The sequence below is a fragment of the Podarcis vaucheri genome (assembly GCF_965113315.1).
Source record: "Podarcis vaucheri genome assembly, chromosome: 2".
Classification (NCBI taxonomy): Eukaryota; Metazoa; Chordata; class Lepidosauria; order Squamata; family Lacertidae; genus Podarcis; species Podarcis vaucheri.
In genome coordinates this window covers 88,133,731-88,156,452 of record NC_138760.1, presented here as the reverse complement: position 1 = coordinate 88,156,452, position 22,722 = coordinate 88,133,731, and the positions used below count along the sequence as shown (strand labels likewise).

At 40.7% G+C, this 22,722-nt stretch overlaps 1 protein-coding gene across 1 annotated transcript in view; it reads left to right on the top strand.

Moving 5' to 3' along the window:
• The window catches only part of IL17RD (interleukin 17 receptor D), a 58,530-nt gene that overhangs the window by 30,098 nt on the left and 5,710 nt on the right, over positions 1-22,722 (top strand). Inside the window, exons 2-12 of the mRNA XM_082209611.1 lie at positions 6,853-6,910; positions 8,365-8,490; positions 10,615-10,733; positions 11,379-11,499; positions 12,267-12,311; positions 12,413-12,564; positions 14,788-14,853; positions 15,551-15,605; positions 16,662-16,772; positions 19,049-19,233; positions 21,181-22,120. Coding sequence (XP_082065737.1) covers positions 6,853-6,910; positions 8,365-8,490; positions 10,615-10,733; positions 11,379-11,499; positions 12,267-12,311; positions 12,413-12,564; positions 14,788-14,853; positions 15,551-15,605; positions 16,662-16,772; positions 19,049-19,233; positions 21,181-22,120 — 1,978 coding nt within the window. The remainder of the gene's footprint in view (positions 1-6,852; positions 6,911-8,364; positions 8,491-10,614; positions 10,734-11,378; positions 11,500-12,266; positions 12,312-12,412; positions 12,565-14,787; positions 14,854-15,550; positions 15,606-16,661; positions 16,773-19,048; positions 19,234-21,180; positions 22,121-22,722) is intronic.

Below are 22,722 nucleotides of genomic sequence, written 5' to 3'. Positions count from 1 at the left end.
TTCAGAATAGAGTAGTTGTTTTGGAAGACGATCATCAGGCATCCGCACAACATGACCAGTCCAACAAAGTTAATGTTGAAGAATCATTGCTTCAACACTGATGATCTTGGCTTCTTCCAGTAAACTGATATTAGTTCACCTGACTTCCCAAATGATGTGTAAAAATTTTCGGAGACACCGTTGATGGAATATTTCGAGGAGTTGGAGATGGCGTTTATAAGTGGTCCATGTTTCACAAGCATATAGTAAGGTTGGTAGTACAATTGCTTTGTAAACAAGCATTATGGTTTCCATGCGAATGTCCTGGTCCTCAAACACTCTGCACATCAATCGGGAGAAAGCCGCACTCGCAGAGCTCAGGCGATGCTGGATTTCGGCATCAATGTTGGCCCTTGTGGAAAGATAACTGCCTAGGTAGGAGAAGTGATCAACATTTTCCAACATTACACCATTGAGTTGGATTTGTGGCGCTGCAGAGGGGTTATTTTGTACATGTTGGTGCAGCACTTTGGTTTTCTGGATGTTGAGTGATAGGCCAAGCTTTTCGTAAGCTTCTGCAAAGATATTTAGGATGGTTTGGAGGTCATCCTCTGAGCGTGCGCACACTACGTTATCATCAGCATACTGAAGCTCTATGATGGAAGTTACGGTAACCTTACTCTTTGCTTTCAGCCTGCTCAGATTGAAGAGCTTTCCATCTGTTTGATATATGATTTCTACTCCGGTGGGGAGTTCCCTTCGACAAAGTGTAGGATCATGGTAATGAAAATACTGAATAGAGTTGGGGCAATAACACAACCCTGTTTAACACCTGATCCCACAGTGAAAGGTTCACTTTGAGAGCCATTGGTATCTGCGATTGTTGCTGTCATATTATCATGGAGGAGCCGAATGTTTACGAATTTATGGTTCAGTGAACTATGGCTAGTTTACAACCATACATGATATACTCAAGAGATATAAGACCTGGTTAATATTATTATTGCTCTTAATATTTCTCAGATGACTTGTTTGAAAAAAATCAAGGAGACTTCCAGGAAACAATTAAAAAAGCAACAATGTATTCATTTAATACAAAAAACCCTATTGTTTTGTGCCCCATAAAAATGGACAGAGTCAATTTAGCTGTGTTACAGAAAGGTACACTCTCTTGATTGTTTTTTTTCTTGTTGAATTTGATATTTGGCAAAATTATACAACTCTTTGTGGGTTCACGGTAAGGTACAATTTGTACCATAGGTTCTGCTGCTTGATTTCAATCGTTTGTGCTTTGAATCTGCATGGATTGGACTTCATGAAATTGACCTCTTTCTGTGTACCAGTTACTGATTATATCCGTTTATTAGTCTTTACAAGTAATTCTTCACACTGTTTACATAACACTATCATTTATCATTCTACGTTCTAGACTGTCAAGTGCATTGTTGTTTGCAAGCTTTTGTAGCTAGTATTTCAACTTCCGTTAAGCTAGCATACTCCTAAAACTCAGAGGATTGTTTCCCACTCAATGAAACTTGGGGTCAATTCATTTGTGTGTGTGTGTGTGTGTGTGTGTGTGTGTGTTACCTCTCAGTTCTGGTGTGTAGACCAAAGGATTTTTATAGCAAAAGCCCCAGGCAAGAGAGACTTCCTTTTCAGCAATAATCGGAACAAATTAAAAGCTGCCCATAAGTTCAGCTAATGTTAGTGGCTAATTGACAGGCTGTGCAGTCCCGAGGCAATACATTTACATTTATAGTTAAAGTAAGATATACCTGAAACAAGTCTTAATTGCGAGCTAATTAAATAGTGTAGCTGCGTGGTAGTTTGAATTTCAAGCCCATGTGTCTGTAGGTGTTTTATTAAACTCATATGCTTGGGGAACAAAGTAGTATGCTTTCAAGTTCAAAGCTTATAAAGGAAATGACCATAACAGATAGGCACTTATTAGTTTAGCCATTGGCCAATTTAAGGTCCTTATTCATTAGTTAGGCCTCTGGCTGTGTTGCAGAGGCTTGGGGCCAAATAGTATATACCTGGCACTTTCATCCTGAATACCAAAAAAATAATAACTAAAATGGCAACATTTCAAGTAGGCCTCATTTGCAAATAAATTGCAGTTGTTGTTCTTAGGACTTCTGGCAGCAGGTCCTGTTCGAATGAATCACAACAATACTTCACTTATGCTTTCATGTTGGAATACTTTTGAAAATGTATTTATTTTCTTTCTTTTATCTTCCACCTTTCTTCCATCAGCTCAACAAAGTTATGAAAAGGGTTGAGATAGAATTCTGTGCTTACAATTTGGGAATAATAGCTAACTAAAGTAGTTGAAGTCATTCAGAAGAGAGTTGGGACAAATGGTATAACATGCATTTATAAAGTTCTCAGTATATTGCAAAACACTAGCCATTAAAGTAGTATAAAGAGGCATTCATATCCAGATTGAAAACATAGTGTAAACAGACTCAGCTCTTAATAGTCAGTCAGGATTTTGGGCCCGTCACTGTCTCTCAGCCTAACCAACCCTCAGGGTTTTTGCGAGCATAAAATCAGAAAGGGGAGGACCATAGACACCAGCTTGAACTTCTTGTAGAGATTGTGGGATATAACTGTAACCAATAAATATTTTCAAAACATTTAATTTTGATAAGCTGCTTTTTAGGGCTAGGACCTAACAAAAAACATGACTGCTCCCGAACAACCCTGGGAATTGCAGTTTGTTAAGATTTCTTAAAATTGTAGCTCTGTGGGGCAAACTACACTTCCCAGGACTATTTGCAGGAAGCCAGGTGCTTTCAGTGCTTGGTGTATGCACAAGCTTTTCTGCTAGGCTTTTGATTTATTTGAATTACTACCTGCTCTATTTTGTGCACTTGGTGTTTAAATGTTCTCTTTTGTCATCCTTTGGTATTTTAAAGTTCTGAAACGCCTGGGGCAGGAAGTTAAAGGCAGAAAAACAATACATAAACCAACAGAAGTGAAATGGATAGCACAGTGCTACCTAAGTATGGTGGTAGCACATTTTGAAAGGTCAGTTCTTCTGACTCTGCTTGGCTTGATGTATAGCTGTTGTGGTTTTAAAACACACACACACACACACACACCCATACCCTGCTCATCCCAATGCATTAAAGCAGCCTCGCTGCACCATTCAGAGACCAATAATTCTCTTCAGGGTGCCTCCTGAAGCTGCCCAGAGTGGCTGGGGAGACTCAGCCAGATGGGCGGGGTATAAATAATAAATTATTATTGTTGTTGTTGTTGTTGTTAAATCACTTCTTCACCCTGCTGTCTGGCGGGGCCAGACCCTGACAAGAGCCATGTGCTGAGGCAGTTATGAATGCAGAATACTTTAACCTGAGGAGGCTGACAAAGAGGATCTTTGATAAGCTGCACATGTTGACTCAATGCTGCATTGTCATGTATAGAGGGGATTGTGAGAATGGGCATTGCTCTTGACACCAAATAGTATTCAGTGTTGCAGTATAGCTCACCTTCTTCTTTCTCCTTTTTCAGCAGTGTGTGTTCCTACTAACTAGGCCCTGGATTTATCATCAGGGGATTGATGCAGATTGTATGGTGCTTTCACACAGCAATTAATCCAGCCCTGCCCACTATGGCCTATGTTCTCTGTGGCAAGCACTCGTAACATAAAGTGGATGAGTTTACCATAGGCCAACAACAAACCCACTATAGTAAAAACATTTCCCCCACCCTTTTTGTGGCTGGCCTATGTTCTTGTTTAGTAGTAAATGACTGAAAAGGTTTTCATCTGCTTCTAACAAGGCATAATTTAGCGACAACAGAAGAGACTACTGGGAGGTAATTTTGCCTCCTTCCTGTTTCAGGAAACCTTTTTAAACTTGATATGCTCAAACCTAAAGATAAGATAAGCAAATGAAAAGGCAACTAGACAGGGTAGCCAGATTACAAGGTGCACTCTGAAAGCACTAAACAGTATCTGTTTTGATCCTTTAAGTAGCAGTTTACATCTCCTTAAAAGAGATTTGACTCAGATGCTAATTACAGCCGGATGCATTGTTTTCCCTTCCCTACACCTGCTTTTGACTTTTAAAGTTGGTGAGCGACAGTACAGGTTTATACATGCTTCTGATGATACAGAATCCTTTTGTTTAGTGCAGCACTGTTACCAAACATGGCCTCCTGCAAATTTGCAGGAGCGTGTCTAATCGAGACACACCATGGTTTTGCAGTTGCTTAAACCCCTACGAAGGACTTGGGGGATAGGCCATAGCTGAGTGGTGAAGTACCGGTATGTGTTTTTCACCCCATGTTCAGTCTCTTGTTATAAGGTTTTTTTAGGTAGCAAGACAGAGAGATTCTAGAGAGCCACTGTACCATCAGGATAGACCAAGGGCGGAAATGCTTTTTTGCTTGCGGGCCATCACATGTAGTATAGAAATTATATGGCAGGTGGCCTAATCCCTTGCACTGGAACGACACACTTGTTGGCTGGCTGTTGAAGCATCCAACCTGGATGACAGCCCTAGCAGCCCAAGATGCAAGTAGCTGGTTATACTACACTCTGCATTGGAGCCACTTGATACTACAGTGGAACCTTGGTTCTCAAATGTAATCCGTTCCGGAAGTCCGTTCGACTTCCAAAACGTTCGAAAACCAAGGCCCAGCTTCCGATTGGTGCAGGCGCCCTGGAAACAATAGCCAACAACCACAGCAGACATTTGGGTTCCAAAAAATGTTCGAAAACCAGAATATTTATTTCCGGGTTTTCGGCGTTCAGAAGCCCAAATGTTCGAGTACCAAGGCATTTGTTCGAGAACCAAAACTTGTGCTTCTGTTGCTAAGACAGTAGAGACACAATTGTCCCCAAAGCAAGACCAATATTTCACACGGCTACTGAAACCCACCGTGTGCCTTGCATAGCTTGTTGCTCCTGCTTTATAGGAAGAGGACTGAATGGAGGCTGAGGAAGAGATATAGCGTGACTATGCAATCCTCTTGCTTGCCTCTGTAGAAACCACTGACTCCTGTTTGGCTGCTGGAATGTAGTGGGTAAGAGTTCCACCCCTTGCTCTGTCCACCACTGACATATGGCTCCGGAAGATTACAGTGGCACCTCGGGTTACAGGCGCTTCAGGTTACAGACTCTTCTAACCCAGAAATAGTACCTTGGGTTAAGAACTTTGCTTCAGGATGAGAACAGAAATGCAGCAGTGGCAGCGGCAGCAGGAGGCCACATTAGCTAAAGTGGTGCCTCAGGTTAAGAACAGTTTCAGGTTAAGAACGGACCTCCAGAACGAATTAAGTTCTTAACCTGAGGTACCACTATACATTTGAGTGAATGTGGCTCTCAGACTAGAAAAGTTTCTCTTTCTCTGCTTTGTAACCATACACCTATTAGCATACATCCCTTGGGAGGAACTTACAGAGGACTGCTGAGTAATAAATAATAATTGTATCTCATTGGGATTCCTCTACATGTTTTGTGAGCACAATTAGTATTCATTCGTAACCTAATACTGCCAGAAGTTTGATTTTCCATGTTTTATTCATTTTATTTTATTTATGGCATTTATAGCCCACCTTTTTCTCAGAGGAGCTGGAGGTGGTGTACATGGTTCTCCCCCTCTTCATTTAACCCCCCCCAACAACCCTGTTAGGTAGGTTAGGCAGTGACTGGCCCAAGATCAGCCAGTGAACTTGAAAGCTGAGTTGGGACTTTAGTGGGGTCTCTCAGGTCCTAGTCTGATGCTCTTAACCATTACTCACACCACATGGCTTTAGAAAATATGGAACGCTTTTAAAATTGGCATCCTGTTAAAATGGATAACAGTTTTCCTCTGAGCTGGTAAGAGTATCTGGCATCTTAAAGCAATGCTTGAACAGTAAAATCCCAACCCAGTAAATAGTCATAATTGGTCAGGTATTAGTGCTTTATAAACAGTGAATGTCTGATCAGCAGCTGATTTAAATTTTAACGTGGAATGGCTGGAAGCTGAAATGCAGGATCACTCAGAACAGTTCTCCAATACATTCCCACAGGATGAAAAGCCTCTTAAAGTGAAAAACAAACTTTTAGCCTGGAGTTCCTAACCTAAATTCACTTGTGTTGCAACTCTGTAGGAGGTAGGGAATGAATTTAATCCATTGATTGTACTGAGAGAATAGAAAACCGTGCTTGGTTTTCCTACCACAATTATAGAGGCCAAGAATAGTGCTGAGGGGAGGTTTAAAGAAGCTGCCCAGGCAGGTTTTGCAAAAGCTTTGTGAAAGAAAGGAAATAGTCAACTGTAGTTAGATAATATAGCTATTATTTTCATTATTCATTCTTGAGTATCAATTTTTAGTGGTAGTACAAGATGTTCAAAGTGTTGGAACAAGGGTAGATATTCTGTGGAGGCTGCAAATTCAGATGTCTTAAAATGCAGTTTTCTTTACTGAAGAGTCTTCAAGTGCTGATGTGCCTCATTCCAAAGTTATTCTATTACAACATTACTTTAATCTCATTTAAGCTTGTTCTATGCAAGCATTAGTTTATTTACCTGAAGATTAAGAGTGTGTGTGTGTGTGTGTGTGTGTGTGTGTGTGTGTAGAGCTAATTTTTCACATGTTCTTGATTCTATGTGTGCAACCTAAATGCATTAAATAGCTATCACAGTTGTATGGATTTTATACTTTTACTTGGTTTCTTCCTGACTTCTGATCTGGACAGGTACTCCTAACAAAAGATCCCTTGAAGCACAATGCTTTCCAATGGAGGCAGTTAACGTTCAGCTAAAGTCATCAGAGATAGAAGAGCCAAATGAATTCATGTGTGAGCTGAGTCCAAGTTATCTTCAAATTCAAAGTAATTAGTGTACAACAAACTTTTCTTTTGTTTCTCTGTAGGCTTTATCGCCAATTGGAAAGAATCCCGGGTTACTTAATATCACCTTTAAGTATGACAGTAAGTTCTCCTTCCTGTTTCCTCTGGAAACACGTTTACTCATTTCATTTGTTAATGTATTAAATGAGTTTTTAACACCATGTATTGAAGTAATCTATTTTTTTTAAAAAATCAACAGTGATAATAGAGAATTGTTGAATTAGCACATTTTATTTAGTTAATCTAATTATTTAGAGCAGAGTGGCTAATCTCCCAGACGTTGTTGAGCATCAGCCTTAGCCAGCTTTGTCAATGATCTCATCATGGGAGTTATATTCCTGCAACATTTGGAGGGCCAGAGGTTAATGCACCCAATGTAGGCCTGTTACAGGTAACAACATAAAAAACTGTGTATGCATAATATCAAAGCAGTGTACAAACACAATTTGTAACAACAAAGACGATTAAAATGGTAAATCAATAAAAAGCAACCTCATCAGAACAAATAAACAGAACAGTAAAATTCAGAGAGCTCTGGTAACTGAGGGATGCCTGTTTGAATAAGAATTGTCTTAAATTGCTCATCTAGAATGGAAAGAAGCCTGCTGGATCTCACTAGGGATGGTGCTCTAACTGCAGCAGCACACTTGTTCACAGAGAAGAGAATTAAAGGGCTTTAAGCTACTTACATGCTATGACATGCTTATGCAAATAAGGCAGATGATACTGGTTTTTACTGGATCTTTGGTTGGGCTTTAGAAGAAAGGAAGTCCAAGGGAGCCATTCTTGCATACTCTCACTACTGTAGTTGCTACATACAGGGTATTTCATAACGACGACAGCCTTCATCACCATGAGGAAATAACAGAGACTAGAGAGCCAGGCTACGATCCACCCACGTTTAACCCCATAAAAGTGAATAATTTACAATGTTAATTCTTGCTGAATTGTCTTTCCTTGTTAACATTGGACCCTATCTCATAGTACATAAAATTTTGTCATTAATGGTTTATTTCTAATATGGACCATGGATACCTTTTTTCCACCTTTCCCTAGTCAGTATTCTTAAAAGCTATTTTCTGTCAAGTACAAAAGATTTATTTACCCGAAATCTGTTCTTTGTTCTTCTGAAAAGAAATCAAAAGTAATGGAATAAGATTGTCATTTTTGAGCATAAAGCCTTAGCAACAGGAATCCAAAAATGGAAAGCTAGCTATTAATTTGATCCAGATGTTGCAGGAAGCTCTTGCTCAAAACTTCCTATTAAAAGACAGGTTTCTATTTTTGCTAATAGGAAGCTCTTGCTGTCCTTCATTTGAATTGTGCAGCAGAATAGGAGCTTTCACTAATTTATAGTTATATCATGGTGGTGATCTCAGAGCAGTCATCTAGAGAACAGAATTATGAGGCTTGATAGATAGCAGGAACATCTTCTGCAGAACTCTTTTTAAAAAAAGTGTATTGGCTATGCTCGTGAATGTGTCTTTGCGTAAGGCCTGGATTAAATGTATTTCACCCAATTGTTCTTTCTTTAGACTGTACTCCTTATTTGAGCTCACTGGGAAAGCATGTAATTGGTGATGTACAGAACATCACTATTAGCCAGTATGCATGCTCTGATCAAGTTGCCGTGACAATACTGTGGACAGCAAATCCCATTGGTGAGTAGAATAAAAAAGAAATTGTGCTCATGTGCCCTTTGTAGTAGCAATTAGTTGATGACTTCTGTTCATGGACACTCCAAGTAGAATTGCTATTGTCACCATCCGGGTCTTCTCAAATCTCCTGAAATTAATCCCCCTAAAATTTGGGCTAGAAACTTGAGAAAATTTGTTAGGAAAAGAGCTGCAGGCTGTCCAAATAAGCTAAACTAAGCACTCTAGCGTGAAGGACACTTATTTGCAATGTTTCAAATGGTACTCTTGCCATTTTTTTTTAAATGGCAAGTTCTGTACAATTGCTAAATCTTTAAGAAGTCCTTTGAAAATCAGTTTCAGCCTAGATTAGGTTTGAATGGTTGGGAGCATGTTTAACCATCTCCCATTAAAATCACTGGTTCTTAAAGGTGCACAATTTGATTCACCCCCCTCTAGGTTAGATTGTTTGTGCCTCTCCTGCTTTCCATTTACAATTGTGATTTGAGACATGCTTAATTGGAAATAGATTTTAGCGAAATCTTGTACCTTCCAAGAATAAAGTAAGGAAAGTATAAACAGCATTTATAAACAAAATTCAATGCAGGGATACACCTTACAGAACAATTGTGTCTTTCAGTGTGTGTTTAAATCTGTTAGCCTTTCAAAAGGGCTGAGGTCATGAACTGATTATAGAAATGTACTTTGCTGAAGAATTAGTAAATATATTTTGTGGAAATAGAAAAATGTCTAAAGCTTGATAACACGCAGCTTACCGCTGATGAATTTTGAATTGAAAACAATGAGCAGATAGAGAGAAGGAATGTGAAAGTGATACTCAATGCTTCGAAGAGTGCAGAGTTACTGAATTGGTAATCTGCAGCTGCAGGTTTGGCTGCATCCAATCTCCACGGGATACAAAGCTTGGTGCTTTCTCTTGTAATGATCAGAGGTTAATCCTTCTGAAAGCATCAAGAGAGAACTGTAGTTGAAGGATCTCAGGTAACAGGGAGCCCGTTAACTCTTCTCTTTCATGGTCTATATGTTAGCACAAACACTGCTTTTGTTCCTCTAAATATTAAGAACACAGTGGGTGGCTCATTTGTATTTCCCATTGCAAGATCATTTAGAGCTCTGAAATAAGATGTGTGTGTGTGTGTGTGTGTGTGTGTGTAGTTTCGAAACCTGCATTCAAACGCAACAAATATCCAGAGTTGAACTATGGTAATCCAGTTTTGGTTTACGTACTTTTGGACTATGGGAGTTTCCCCCAGACTTTATAAACACACACAGTTATCAAGCGCTGTGCTTAGATTCTTTTTTTCACCTCAGCCTCTTACTCAGAATCTGTTTTGTTCATGAATGGTATAAGCACTGTAGATTGCAAACTTAGCCTTTCTTCTGAAGTGTGTGTGATTTACAAGATTCTTTGTAGGCCAGTTATGCAAAGCACCTTGTCTTAAAAAGAAAAAGAAAAAACCCACCCTTTGTTTCTGAGCCTTGTAACCATTTTTAACATGGTCCTCATCCAAACCAAATTTCATCTGACGTTTTCAGAACTGTAGCCACTTTGAACACTTCTGAAATTCAGTAGGTGTTTTGGACTTTCTTCCTATCTCCAAGCTTGGGGCCTGGGGCTCTTTCAAGTTGAATTGTACTTTGGAGGCACTGTTTGCTGTTCATGAGAGGTGCTCTCAAGTGCTCCTCAGCACATGCTCAGGGACACAGCCTGGCATCCAAATGCCTTGGCTGCGTGCCAAGGTCAGACAACTTTTGTGGCTGCCTGCCTCTGAGCAGGATGTAAGCGCAGCTTGTGCTCATCATCTAGCAAATTTTTAAAAGCATGATAGAGAGGCTACATGTGCTATTATGTGCTACACATGCTACATTAAAAAAGAAAAATGTGGTTATTTGCAGGTTGGCACCAGGCATTTTAATATCACAGAGCCTCTTCCAGCATTAGCTCAGCGCTGTGGGAACCACTGTAGTGTGGCTTTTTCATATGATGCACCATTAATAGTACAAAGTTTTTTTGGAGGGGAAGGTCACATGGAAGGAACCAGCTGATGAATAATATATCCATCATATATAAAACACACATACACATCCAGCCTTTAAATATGTATTTGATTTTTGTTTAAATGTATGCAGGTATTGAATTTCTGAAGGGTTTTCGAGTAATACTTGAAGAGTTAAAATCAGAGGGAAGACAATGTCAACAGTTGGTCTTAAAAGACCCAAAGCAGCTGAATTCAAGTTATAAATGGACTGTAAGTAGTGTATTTTAAGGAAATAGTATTTTTTTAGAAAGTGTTGAATAATTTGGGTAAAAAATCCAGAACTATTATTTTATGAGAAGCCTATTTGAAGTTAGTGGAGCTTCTGGTACACGTGACCTTGATTTTTAGAACACATTTCCCCTGTTTTTATCAGAGCACAGCATACTACTCTTCTTTGAAAATTCCCCTGCTTACCTCTTTGCAGCAAGGAAATAGTTCTATGAAGTGCCAGAAGGAAAGTGTATGACTACTTTGCGGGGGAGGGGTTGCTTCTGATCAGAATATTATGGGACAAGCCAAGAGACTTCTAGCTTGTGTTTATACCAAGAACCAGCACTTTATGAGAGAGAGAGAGAGGCTTTTACAAACTCCTGACTCCCACCAGCCCTAGTTTCTGCAAAATCATGAACCCGCCTGTGCCCTCCTTAAGAGAGTTGTTAATTAAGTCATTCAAAAAAGTAAGGGGTCTAGTCCCCTTTTGGTTCCCATGTGCTTCAAGCACTGGCAAAGAAAAAAGATGGCAAATAAACATACTTGCACTCAAGGTGACCATGCAGCAAGCTTTAAAATACGTTACTGACTGGCTTTAATTTCTGTCTTCTCTTTCTCTCCCCCCCCTCCCCCAACCATTTGCAGGGAGTGGAGTCTCAGTCTTTTCTCAGTCTGAAATTTGAAACTGACTACTTTGTGAAGGTTGTCCCTTTCCCATCCATTAAGAACGAAAGCAACTACCACCCATTTTTCTTCAGAACTCGGCGTAAGTGCACTGGCAATTGCGGCTTTCTGCTTTCAAAGGTACCTGTGTCTTGCATCTTAAGGAAAGCAGGTAGCAACTTGAAACGCCGAAGTTTCCACTTCCAGCTAAAATCTACTTCACATAAATTTGGAGGCCTTGGAGAGAAAGATGGGAATGGGAATCAGAGTCAACAATACAGGAAGTGTTAAGAAATGTTTTGATACATTAATAATAAGTTCATTTAATGGCATTCAAATTGCTCTGGCCCTCCCCCCATCTCCCCATGATTGGTTTTAGGAAGGTAAAATAGCATCATAAGGTTGTGCCTCTGCTTGTCACCTATCAGGATAAGATTCAAATGACAATTGCAGCCATCCTATGAGTAACCTGATTGTCTGAATCCATTTTTTCAAAGCTTCATGCTATAATTGCTTGATGCTACAATTAAGCAATTGTTAAGAGACCCTGGGGTTCTCTTTTTCCTCTTCTTCACTTAGTGAGGGTCACATGAATTGCTGGTGTAAAGGAGGTCCTGCTTTTTATATGATTCCCAGCAAATTTATGGGAAACTGCTATATTTGTGTAAGCTATTTGTTGGAATCCTTGACCTGCCTTATTCCAAGGACTCTAGGCAGGTAACAGATAAATGATTCTTTGACATTCTGAAGCCTGTGATATAATATATGATATAACCCAACCTGGACTCATCAAGGATGAAAGGAAGGGTGTATACTTGTTTGTAAAACCTGAGTTTTAAAGAATCCATTATTGTTTTTTTCCCTTGCTAGCCTGTGAACTGCTACTGCAGCCAGAAAACTTAGCCTGCAAACCTTGTAAGTGGAAATATTTGCTCAGCATTCCTTAAATGAAGATTGTATAATTAATAGTTTTTCCTAAAATAGTAATTAATGTTTAAATATCTTTTCCTTGATAGTCTGGAAGCCAAGGAATTTGAACGTTACCCAGCAAGGCTTTAATATGCATGTGTCTTTTGACCATGCACCGCATAATTTTGGATTCAGATATTATTATCTGCACTACAAACTTAAAAACGAAGGACACTTCAAACAGAAGACTTGCAAACAGGTTGGCTGAGCATGATTTATAACATGGTTCACAATGCTCTGTACATGAAACTGTTAAGCATAAAATTCCTGTAGGGACAAGTTTTTGAAAGAGAGTCTTTGGACAGTTTCCTTTTTGAGCAGAACAAATAAAAATCTTCCGTACTGGTTGATAGGGATAAATATGTCACATGGTTTCTATATTTGTTCTAGCATTCCAACAGACCAGACAAAATTTTACTGCATGAAACAGGTTTCAATGTGCTGGGGCTCATCTATGTTAAAATGTATCACACAAGTTGATTGGTTGTAGTTTAGTAGTGCCCAATGCTTTTTAGCAAATAAATTTGACTAACTGATAGTTAAGTGTTAACAGCTCTGTGCTGGCGGACCTAATTTCCATCCAGCAGATTTAGGGCACAGTTCCTAACACAGTCATACCTTGGAAGTCGAACAGAATCCGTTCTGGAAGTCCATTCGACTTCTAAAACGTTTGGAAACCAAAGTGAATGGCTACAGGAATCTCCTGCAGCCAATCGGAGGCCATGGAAGCCTTGTTGGATGTTCAGCTTCCAAAAATAGTTCACAAACTGGGACAGTCACTTCTGGGTTTGCAGTGTTTGGGAGCCAAAACGTTTGAGAACTAAGCTGTTTGAAAACCAAGGTATGACTGTATAGGAGTTAACATTGGCTGAAGAGCAGTAGGATTCAGCAGAAGCTCCACTATGCTGATGAAATGAAAAACATGCTGCATCTCAACAGGCACACAGAATCTATGCACCCAACACACTGGTGGAGTGGATGAACGAGGGCAGAGTTATGGGACCCATTTCAATGGTAAAACAGTTTGCCAGTCCTAGATCCGGTGCCATACTTCTCTCTAAATGTACTGGCCTGTGTGAATTGGCTCCCTCTGTTTGTGGACATCATTTGGCATCAGCAGCAGCATAGCCTCTGATTAGGGAAGAGTGGTAGAATTTCCAGGAACTGTTCATGCATCTGTCATTTCGCCCCTCTGTTTTCCAAATTGCATGTTCCCTTCTAGACTGTGTTCTGGATATAGCAGACCTGCTGCCAGTGTATCTCTTGAGTGTGATGTAATATGAGTGCGGGGTTGCTGTCCTCATCAATGTACTTAAAGTGAACTTTAAGGTTCACTGATTATTACAGCTGAGTGAAGAATATGCTACGTTGCTCACAGGAATTTCTAACTAGGAAAACCCATTGGGAACACTCCCACCAAAGTTAAAACATTTTTGAATTCAGTGGTTTTTTCAATAGATTTCCCTGGGTGCCCGACTTATCCATTGAAATCAATGGGATTTGAAAGTGCTCAATATTGCCTGGATCATGCCTACTGCGCAAAACTTGGATCTCTTTCAATCATTCTGTGCCACGATAATGGGATCTTAGCAGTTATTTCTATTCACATTGGATTGATCCACATAGAATAGGATAATACAGTGTTTAGACTTTAGTACTGCACCATGTAAAGTACTTGATAGCACAGACATACACCACAGTGTTTTGATCATATATCAGTGTAAATGCATGCTATCTTTTTGAGAGTGGAAGTTGGGCTTAAATTTTACAAGTGCTCCTGCATTTTGGGGGTGGGGGTAGGGAGTTTTGTTTTGGGTTGTTTTTTTTTGCAACCTGGGAACAGTAAGCAATGTATCTGGGCTAAGGGTCGTTTAAAGTTGTACATATTTCTATTGAATGCTAATGTAAGGTTTCCACCAAAGGCCACAAGAACTGCAATTCTAATTTCCTTGGGTTAAATACTGATTGCTTTCAATCATATGTATTTGTCTTTGGAATCTGCTCCCTTGGGCAGTCTGATACACTTGGCTCTGAACCAGCTGAGCCAGTCTGTGAGTGCGGCAGAGTTCTCATTTGACTCTGGGAAGGAACACAGCCCTGTGTTCACTGTTGGATTTTAGGTCATGGGCTCTGAAGTCTTAATGTGAGACATTAAGTGGTTGGGAAAACCCAGCCAGATGGGTGGGGTAAAAATAATAAATATTCATTCATTCATTCATTCATTCATTCATTTGATCAATGACTCCAAAGTCTTTGGGCTTAATAACATTGTTCTGTGTTTGTCTTTATTTGTACTGGGTGAATTTCAGATGCACTATGAATTTCCAAATTGACTACTTTTTAATGGGAGTGCACCTTCTGCTTAGCATTCAAATGCATACAAATGACTTACAAGAAAACAATTTATTTCATTTCTCCGTAGGAAAAAAATACAGATGTCACAAGCTGTATTCTTCAGAATGTCTCACCAGGAGATTATATAATAGAGGTAATGCATTTATTTGTAGTCTGAGAAGTTGGGGCTCACAGAAATTGTTCTTCTTCAAAATTAAAGGTGTCAGCATTTTGCATCTACTTTGAAGCTGGGAATGTACTTAGACAATGCTATATCATTACATTACTGCCATGGTGAAAAGATTGCTTATTTGCAAATAAAAAATAGGGGTGGTAGCTTGAAATCAAGCTATCTTTGTAACTCTTGATCCAAAGAAGAGTTTTAAACCTTGATTCTTATCTTATTAACACTAGCGTTATTTGCGGGTTGGAGAGACTCTTCAACATGTTTGATGTTTTTAATTTTTTTCAAACATGTCTAATTAATTTCATAGCTCTAATTTGTGTTGTTGTTTTTAAAAAAGCCAGACTGGTTCATTCATGTTTTCAGCGTGTGGTTGCTCTTTGTTTACTGGATGCTTCACAGTTGATTCTGTGAAATCAATTCTATTAAAAAGGATTGTGTTTGAGGCAATACTAAGCTTCTGTATTTGATGCTAAAGGACTCAGTCACACAGGCAAATCATCACTTTTATTCATCAAATGAATAAAAAGTGTACACCATTCTTATTTTACCAGTAACACCATTTTTTTCTTGACTCATGGGTACTTAGTAGTGAGTTGTCATATCTCTAAAAATAGATATTGTTATAAAGCATTTAAAATTTCTTTCTCCTCCCTTTTTTAAAAAGCTGGTTGACGATACCAATACAACAAGGAAAACAATGCATTATGCATTAAAACCAGGTATGATATATTTCTACTTGAAAGAGATGTTAATTTCCCATTTCCATCTGAAGAATAATTCTTAATCTCCAGTTAACTCCCAGTTAAGGTTAAAAGTTATGGGCCAGCTCTACACTGACCCTTTGCTCTGAAAGTTCTTGCAGCTGTGGTCTTTCTTCATAGATCACTTGAAAATTGCTGAGGTGGACCACTTAATGATTATTCCGCCTGTGGCAGCAGTTGTAATGTGCCGTGCTTAAATGCTATATGATGTTTAATTTTATTGCAATTGCTTCTTTTATTTCTTATGTTGTATTTTTGCTGCTTCCTTTATTTCTTATATTGTATTTACAGTTTGAATTCCATAGAATTCAGATTGTGTTTTTCACAGACATGCCGCAGACCACCTGAATGAAGCTTGTGGTGGTCTGCAGATCCCAGTTTGGGAACCCCTGCATTACATCAAAAGAAGAGGGCAGAGGCCCTTCCTCTCTCGTCAGTGCTGTACCCTGTGTAATGGGTTATCCAAACAATGTTAAATAGTGTGAGGCATGTTTGAGGTTGGGTTGTTCTACAAGGCGGAGTTTGTACAGCAAGGACAGCCATTATGATGCCCTCCAGAAGTTGCTGAACTCCAGTTCCCATCACCCATAGGAAAGTAATTGGGATGATGGGAGTTGTAGTGCAGTCTAATCTAACAACATCCAGAGGGCACCCTCTTGGCTGCCATTGGTGTATCACCCTCTACAGTGTGCTAGTTTCCCTGGATTGATGGTGAATTCTATAATTGTGATAATCGATGGAAAGATATATAGGGTGGAGGAATTTCTGCAATAGCGCCCCCCCATACCAATTACATAGAGATGGGAGAGGGGCCCTCTATTTGTGATGCATGCACTACAGTGGACTTAATAGAAATGAACGACATACTGCAAATATATGATTTAAATATCAGTATTGGGGGGAAGCCATTTAGTTAATGTAGGCTTGCCAGCAATGACAGTAGGAAAGTGAGATCGTTAAGAATATCACAATCTGAGAAGAGCTAATTTAGTGGTTTTCCTCTACTTTTCAAAGTGCACTCCCCATGGGCCGGGCCGATAAGAGCAATAGCCATTACAGTTCCACTGGTTGTCGTCTCTGCATTTGCAACACTTTTCACAGTGATGTGCCGCAAAAAGCAGCAAGGTTTGTATTTTTCCACATGATGAATTATAAGAGAGAAATGTCTATAGTAGTGCTAACATTGGAAGGAAACCTTGGAAGCCGCCCAGAGTGGCTGGGGAAACCCAGCCAGATGGGTGGGGTATAAATAATAAATTATTATTATTATTATTATTATTATTATTATTATTATTATTATTATATTTGTTTCTAAAGCTGGATTCTGTTGTTAGAAGTGCTCTGGATAGCTCTGTAGATGGAGCATGTGACTCTTAATTTCAGGGTTTGAGCCCCAAAGTGGGTGAAAGATTCTTGCATTGCGGGTGGTTGAACTGCCCTGACACTTACAGATACAGTGGTGCCCCGCAAGACGAATGCCTCGCAATACAAAAAACTCACTAGACGAAAGTTTTTTCCGTTCGCGATTTGCCTCGCAAGACGAATTTCCCCTATGGGCTTGCTTCGCAAGACGAAAACGTCTCGCGACTTTTTTCTTTGACTAAAAACAAAGACATGTTTTGTTTATAAAGTTAATTTATTTTCCCTTAAATTTTTGAACTGCTCTTTACAGTATGTGTGACTTTAAAGAGCAGTTAATAAACTGTTGTTGTACCAAATTTGGCTTTGTTTGGACTTTTTTTGACCATAGGAACGCATTAATTGATTTTCAATGCATTCCTATGGGATTTCGTGCTTCGCAAGACGAAAAATTCGCTAGACGACAAAAATTGCGGAACGAATTAATTTCGTCTTGCGGGGCACCACTGTATAGGGCAGTATACAAATTTAATAAATAAAATAAATAAAATAGATGACCTTCGTGATCCCTTCCAACTCTGCAAGTCTGTGATTCTCCTTCAGCCCTGTTTTGCTGCTGGAATCTCCAGCCTAACTGTAACCCTACATTGAGATTAACTTGCTCTCGCTCAGCAAACTCTATAGCCTTATCTTTGGGTGGTGAGATTTCCATTCAGCAAGGGGTGACACTGCTGTGACCTTTACCCAGAGGTGTGCCTTATCTCCTGCAACTCCTCCAGTCAATCTTAGCAGTACTTGTAGTTTGGTATGTAGCTCCTGGGTCATGTGGTCCCTTTAGGGTTGCCATATCTTGAAGAGTAAAAGAGGATAGCCCAAGCCACTGCCAGCCCAAGCCAGGGAAAGGGGCACAAGGGGCTGCCGCCATGCCCGTGTGCCTCTTTCCCCGGCTTGGGCTAGCAGCAGCCGCAGCATGCAGAGCAGCCTGTGCCCAAGCCAAATAAATAAGCAAATAAATAAATCCCCCCAAACTGAAAGATTTACTTTAAAATGTAAAAATCCCCCCTAGATGGGCATGTTGGCCCCCAAAAAGAGGACATGTCCGGGATTTCCCAGACATCTTCCTAGGTCCCTTGGCCTCAGCAATGGCTGAAGTTTGTCTAGGCTTAGTCCAGGGGTCAGCAAGGTTTACCTTGCCTGGGCTGGTTCATTCCAGTGGAGATCCCTTCGTGAGCATGTTTGCCCATGATTTAATGCGTCTGCGCAGACGCGATTTCTGGTGTCTGTGTCTGCGCAGGTGCAATTTCCAGCGCCGCGAAAGCAAGTCCCCATGCCACACAGTGCCGGTTTAGCACAGTGTGCAGAGACTCACTTAGCGGGTGGCTCAGTACGGCTTGTGGGCTGGTTCCCGACCCCTGGCTTTAGTCCTTGGGGTGGAGGCTGGGAAAAGCTAGGGTTGCACCATCACCAGAGCCCTTCTACAGGTTGTGCCCAGAGTTAAATTGCTTGCATCGCTAGAGTTAATTTTTTTGGACTTCACTGCTTGACACACTGGTGGTACTTTTCTAATGTTTAGGATGAGACTCTGCATTTGCGCTATATGGGCTACAGGGCTAGCCCATGGCATCTTGCTGCCTGAGGTGGAACAGCAAATGCCTTTTCAAAACACCCTGAAAGCTGCCTCACTGTGTCTAATGACAGGGCCAACCCTGATCAGCTGTAGTATGTAGAGGATGACAGTAATCTGCACCTGCAGAGAGTTGTTTGTGCATGTCTCTTAGACCCAAATGTTTCCATTAGCAGCTCTCCAGTGGCACAGTCAGTGAGCATTCATTTAACAGGCAAGCAGTAAGAACTTCCAACTATGTCAAATGGCTGAAGAGGGTTTGGTTTTAAGGTGTCTGTAGTTGGAAGGGAAAATGGAATATTTTGGGAAATTAAGACAAATGTATCAACTGCTAATGTTCGAAGCTGAAGCAGGAAAAAAATGGCAGCACCTATATGTATGTAGCTAGTAAAATCCTTTACTTTTTGTTTCAATTTAGAAAATATCTATTCCCATTTAGATGAGGAGAGTTCAGAATCTTCAACCTATTCTGCTGCCCTCCATGTGGAAAGGCAACGACCTCGGCCCAAAGTGTTCATCTGCTATTCCAATAAAGATTGTCAGAAGCACATTAATGTCATCCAGTGCTTTGCCTATTTCCTCCAGGACTTCTGTGGTTGTGAGGTAAACTCTTGGTAGCTGCTGCCAGTGCTTTGCATTTACTTGTGTGGGCCTGTGCAAGTTATGCAAATAGCATGAGCCTCATAATGGCTGATTCTAGAAGTTGCCTAGCCATGAAACGACTATTGGTGGACCATGCAAATTTTTTTTAAAAGGGAAAAAAATACTGATGAAATGTTGGTTCCATAAAGCCCTAGAATCGTAATCCTATCTCTTAATACACTATTGGTTCAGGCAGTCTTCATTGTAAGGGTTGGACTAGGTCAGGGGTCGGCAAACTAAGGCACACGGGCCGGATGCGGCCTGCCAGGCTTGTTAAATCTGGCCCGCGAACCTTGCAGACCCTGCCACCCGCTTGGTCAGTCAGTCCCCATGCTAAACCGGCGCAGCGTGGAGGCCTCGCTGTGTGGGGAATGACTTCTGCGACACGACGCGGCTTCTGATTGGCTGCAGGAAGCTCCTACAGCCAAGCAGAAGCCGCTGATGCCTCTGGGCGGGTGGCAACGCTGGCGCAGCCTCCACGCCGCCGCCGCTTCCTCCCGCTAGGCTCTTCCCACTTGGCCACTTCCTTCTGCTCAGGTGCCTCAGCGGGAAGGAAGGGGTGGCACCCAGAAGTGGTCGAGTGGGAAGAGCCAAGCGGGAGGAAGCAGCAGCAGTGCAGAGGCTGCCTCCACTGCCCAGGCTAGTGGCATGGGCTCTGCACCCCGCCAAGTCAGAGGACGCCACCGACGCTGCTGAAGACGAGGTGGTGGTGGCATGAGTGGTGGCGGCAGAGGGTCGTTTCGCAAGGGGGGGTGCTTTGGGGAGAGGGTGGGTCCGGCCCCCCATAAGGTCTGAGGGACAGTGGACTGGCCCCTTCCTGAAAAAGTTTGCTGACCCCTGGACTAGATGACCCTTAGGCTCTCTTCCAACCCCATAATTCTGTTTTTCTCTCTCTTACTCTTTTAATATTCGAAAATTTGTACTTTAAATAGCTAGATTTGCCAAAAAGTGAGGGGGTGGAATTAGCCTGCAGGAGTCATTTAGAGTTGTCTTTGTTCAGTGTTAATCCTGTCTCTGTGAGGTTTAAATTAATTGGTGTTTGTATGAATTTAAATGCTGATTTATTTTTTGCATAGAGATTTATACAGCATGTCTGACCTCTAGTGGTCAAATCTTTGTAAAAGTCATTGCCTGTATTCTGCTTTAGTTTCTTTTCAGGAGGGCTAAATCATACCCAGAGTAGACCCACTGAATTCAATATCCATTTATTTAAGTAGACTACTCTGCGTATGACTTGGTTGGATCCAAACCATATTTATTTAGAAAGGGTACCAATTTTTTTTAAAGGTACAAATTAATCCTCAAGTGCCTTAGCCCCATCCATCAGATCTTGTGTGCATGAAAATTTCACGTCAGTATTGGGGACAGTTCAACACAAATACCTTTGACATATGCACTTACTGTCATGGAGCTCCAAGTGTGTATTACAGTGGCTTCTGTAATTAAGCTGCTGCTTTTTGTGCAACTAAACATCTATATTCTTGGGTGGGGGTTATAATGTAGGATTGAGGCAAGTAAACCAACCTTGCATTTTACAGTTCATGCATAATAAACTGGATTGTGTGTGCAGTGTACATTCACACGCATACACCCCCCTATTATCTTGAAATTATTAACTTGCAAAAAATAATAATCTCAAAGTATGAACTTCTTAGACAAACCTATAATGCAGTGATGGAGAACCTGTAGCCCTCCATATGCCGTTGGACTACAACTTCCATCAGCCCTACGCAGCATGTCCAACGGTCAGGGATGATGGAAGTTGTAGTCCAGCAGCATCTTGAGATCTACAAATTCTCCATCCCTACTTTTGAAGGTCTGTGCATAAAGCCACATACTGAGCATAACTAATACATGTTTAGTAAATGTCAGTCCATTAGATGATGGTTTTAATAATATTTTTTCTAGGTTTCTTTAGACTTATGGGAAGATCTGAGGATTTGTAAAGAAGGTCAAAAAGAGTGGCTTCATCGAAAAATCAATGAGTCCCAGTATATTATCATTGTGTGTTCCAAAGGAATGAAATACTTTGTGGAGAAAAAGAACTGGAAGCATAAGGGACCCAAGGAGAAGGATGCGGCAAAGGGAGAACTGTTTCTGGTCGCTGTAGCTATAATAGCAGAGAAGCTGCGTCATGCAAAACAGAACTCACATGACCTCTGCAAGTTCATTGCTGTCTACTTCGATTACTCCTGTGAGGGTGATGTTCCTGGTATTCTGGATTTAACTACAAAGTACAAACTCATGGATAACCTGCCTCAGCTTTACTCCCATTTACAGTCCAGAGATCTTAGCCTTCATGATTCAGAATTGTATCCTGTACACATCAGCAAAAGGAATTATTTCAGGAGCAAATCTGGGCGCTCTCTTTATGTCGCCATTTGCAACATGCACCAGTATATTGACCAGGAGCCAGACTGGTTTGAAAAGCAGTTTGTTCCCTTCCGCCCACCTCCTTTACATTACCAAGAGCCAGTGATGGAAAAATTCGACTCTGGATTGGTACTAAATGACTTAGTCGGTAAGCAAGTGACTGATGGGGATTTCTTCCTGAAAGCAGATGCAAATATTGTTCTACCTTTGAATTCAGACTCTCATTGTGTGATGCAACATTTTAATCTTGGCGAGGACAGAGACTCTCAGGACATTCAGAATAGTAGCTGCATTCTTCAGCCATTGCTACATGTCGTAAAGGCTGCCAATCTCCCAGATATGCCCAGGGACTCTGGGATTTATGATTCTTCTGTTCCTTCATCTGAATTATCACTCCCTTTAATGGAAGGACTCATAGCAGACCAAATTGAAACCTGTTCCATTGCAGAGAGCGTCTCCTCATCATCAGGACTGGGTAAGATGGAACAGAGTGAACTACACTCAAGTTACAGTCTAAACATTTATATAACTGGACAACAATATAGCACCAAATTTTAGTTGTGAGCAATGAAGAATTAGCAGGATAGTTCACTTGGTTAGGGCATGGTGCTGACAACACCGTGTATTGGGACAACACCCATAAGGGACAGCTGTATATTCCTGCATTGCAGGTGGTTGGACTAGATGATTATCAGGGTCCCTTCCAACTTGTATGATTCGATGCAGTAATTAGAAAAAACATATCAGCAAGAAGCAGGAGGTTTTGGGATGCTAGGAACCAAAAATGAACTTTAAATTCTCCACTGAATTTCATATTTACTTCAACTCCGCCCCCACCCCCCACCCCCCATACAAGTTGGGTGTGGCTGTTTCTTTCTTTTAGACTTCATTCTTGCTTAAAATTTACACCGGGTTAGGCTTTTCTGTGCTGAGCTTTTCACAGACTTTTGTGCAGCTCTGATTAATCTTACTGTTTTTTTCACCTATCAGAATTGCTCCGTGTAATTTTTTTACACAGAACTAGCCTTTTCGCAGCTTTGGTCTACAGACAGCTTTGAATAAGTTTAGGTTTTGTAT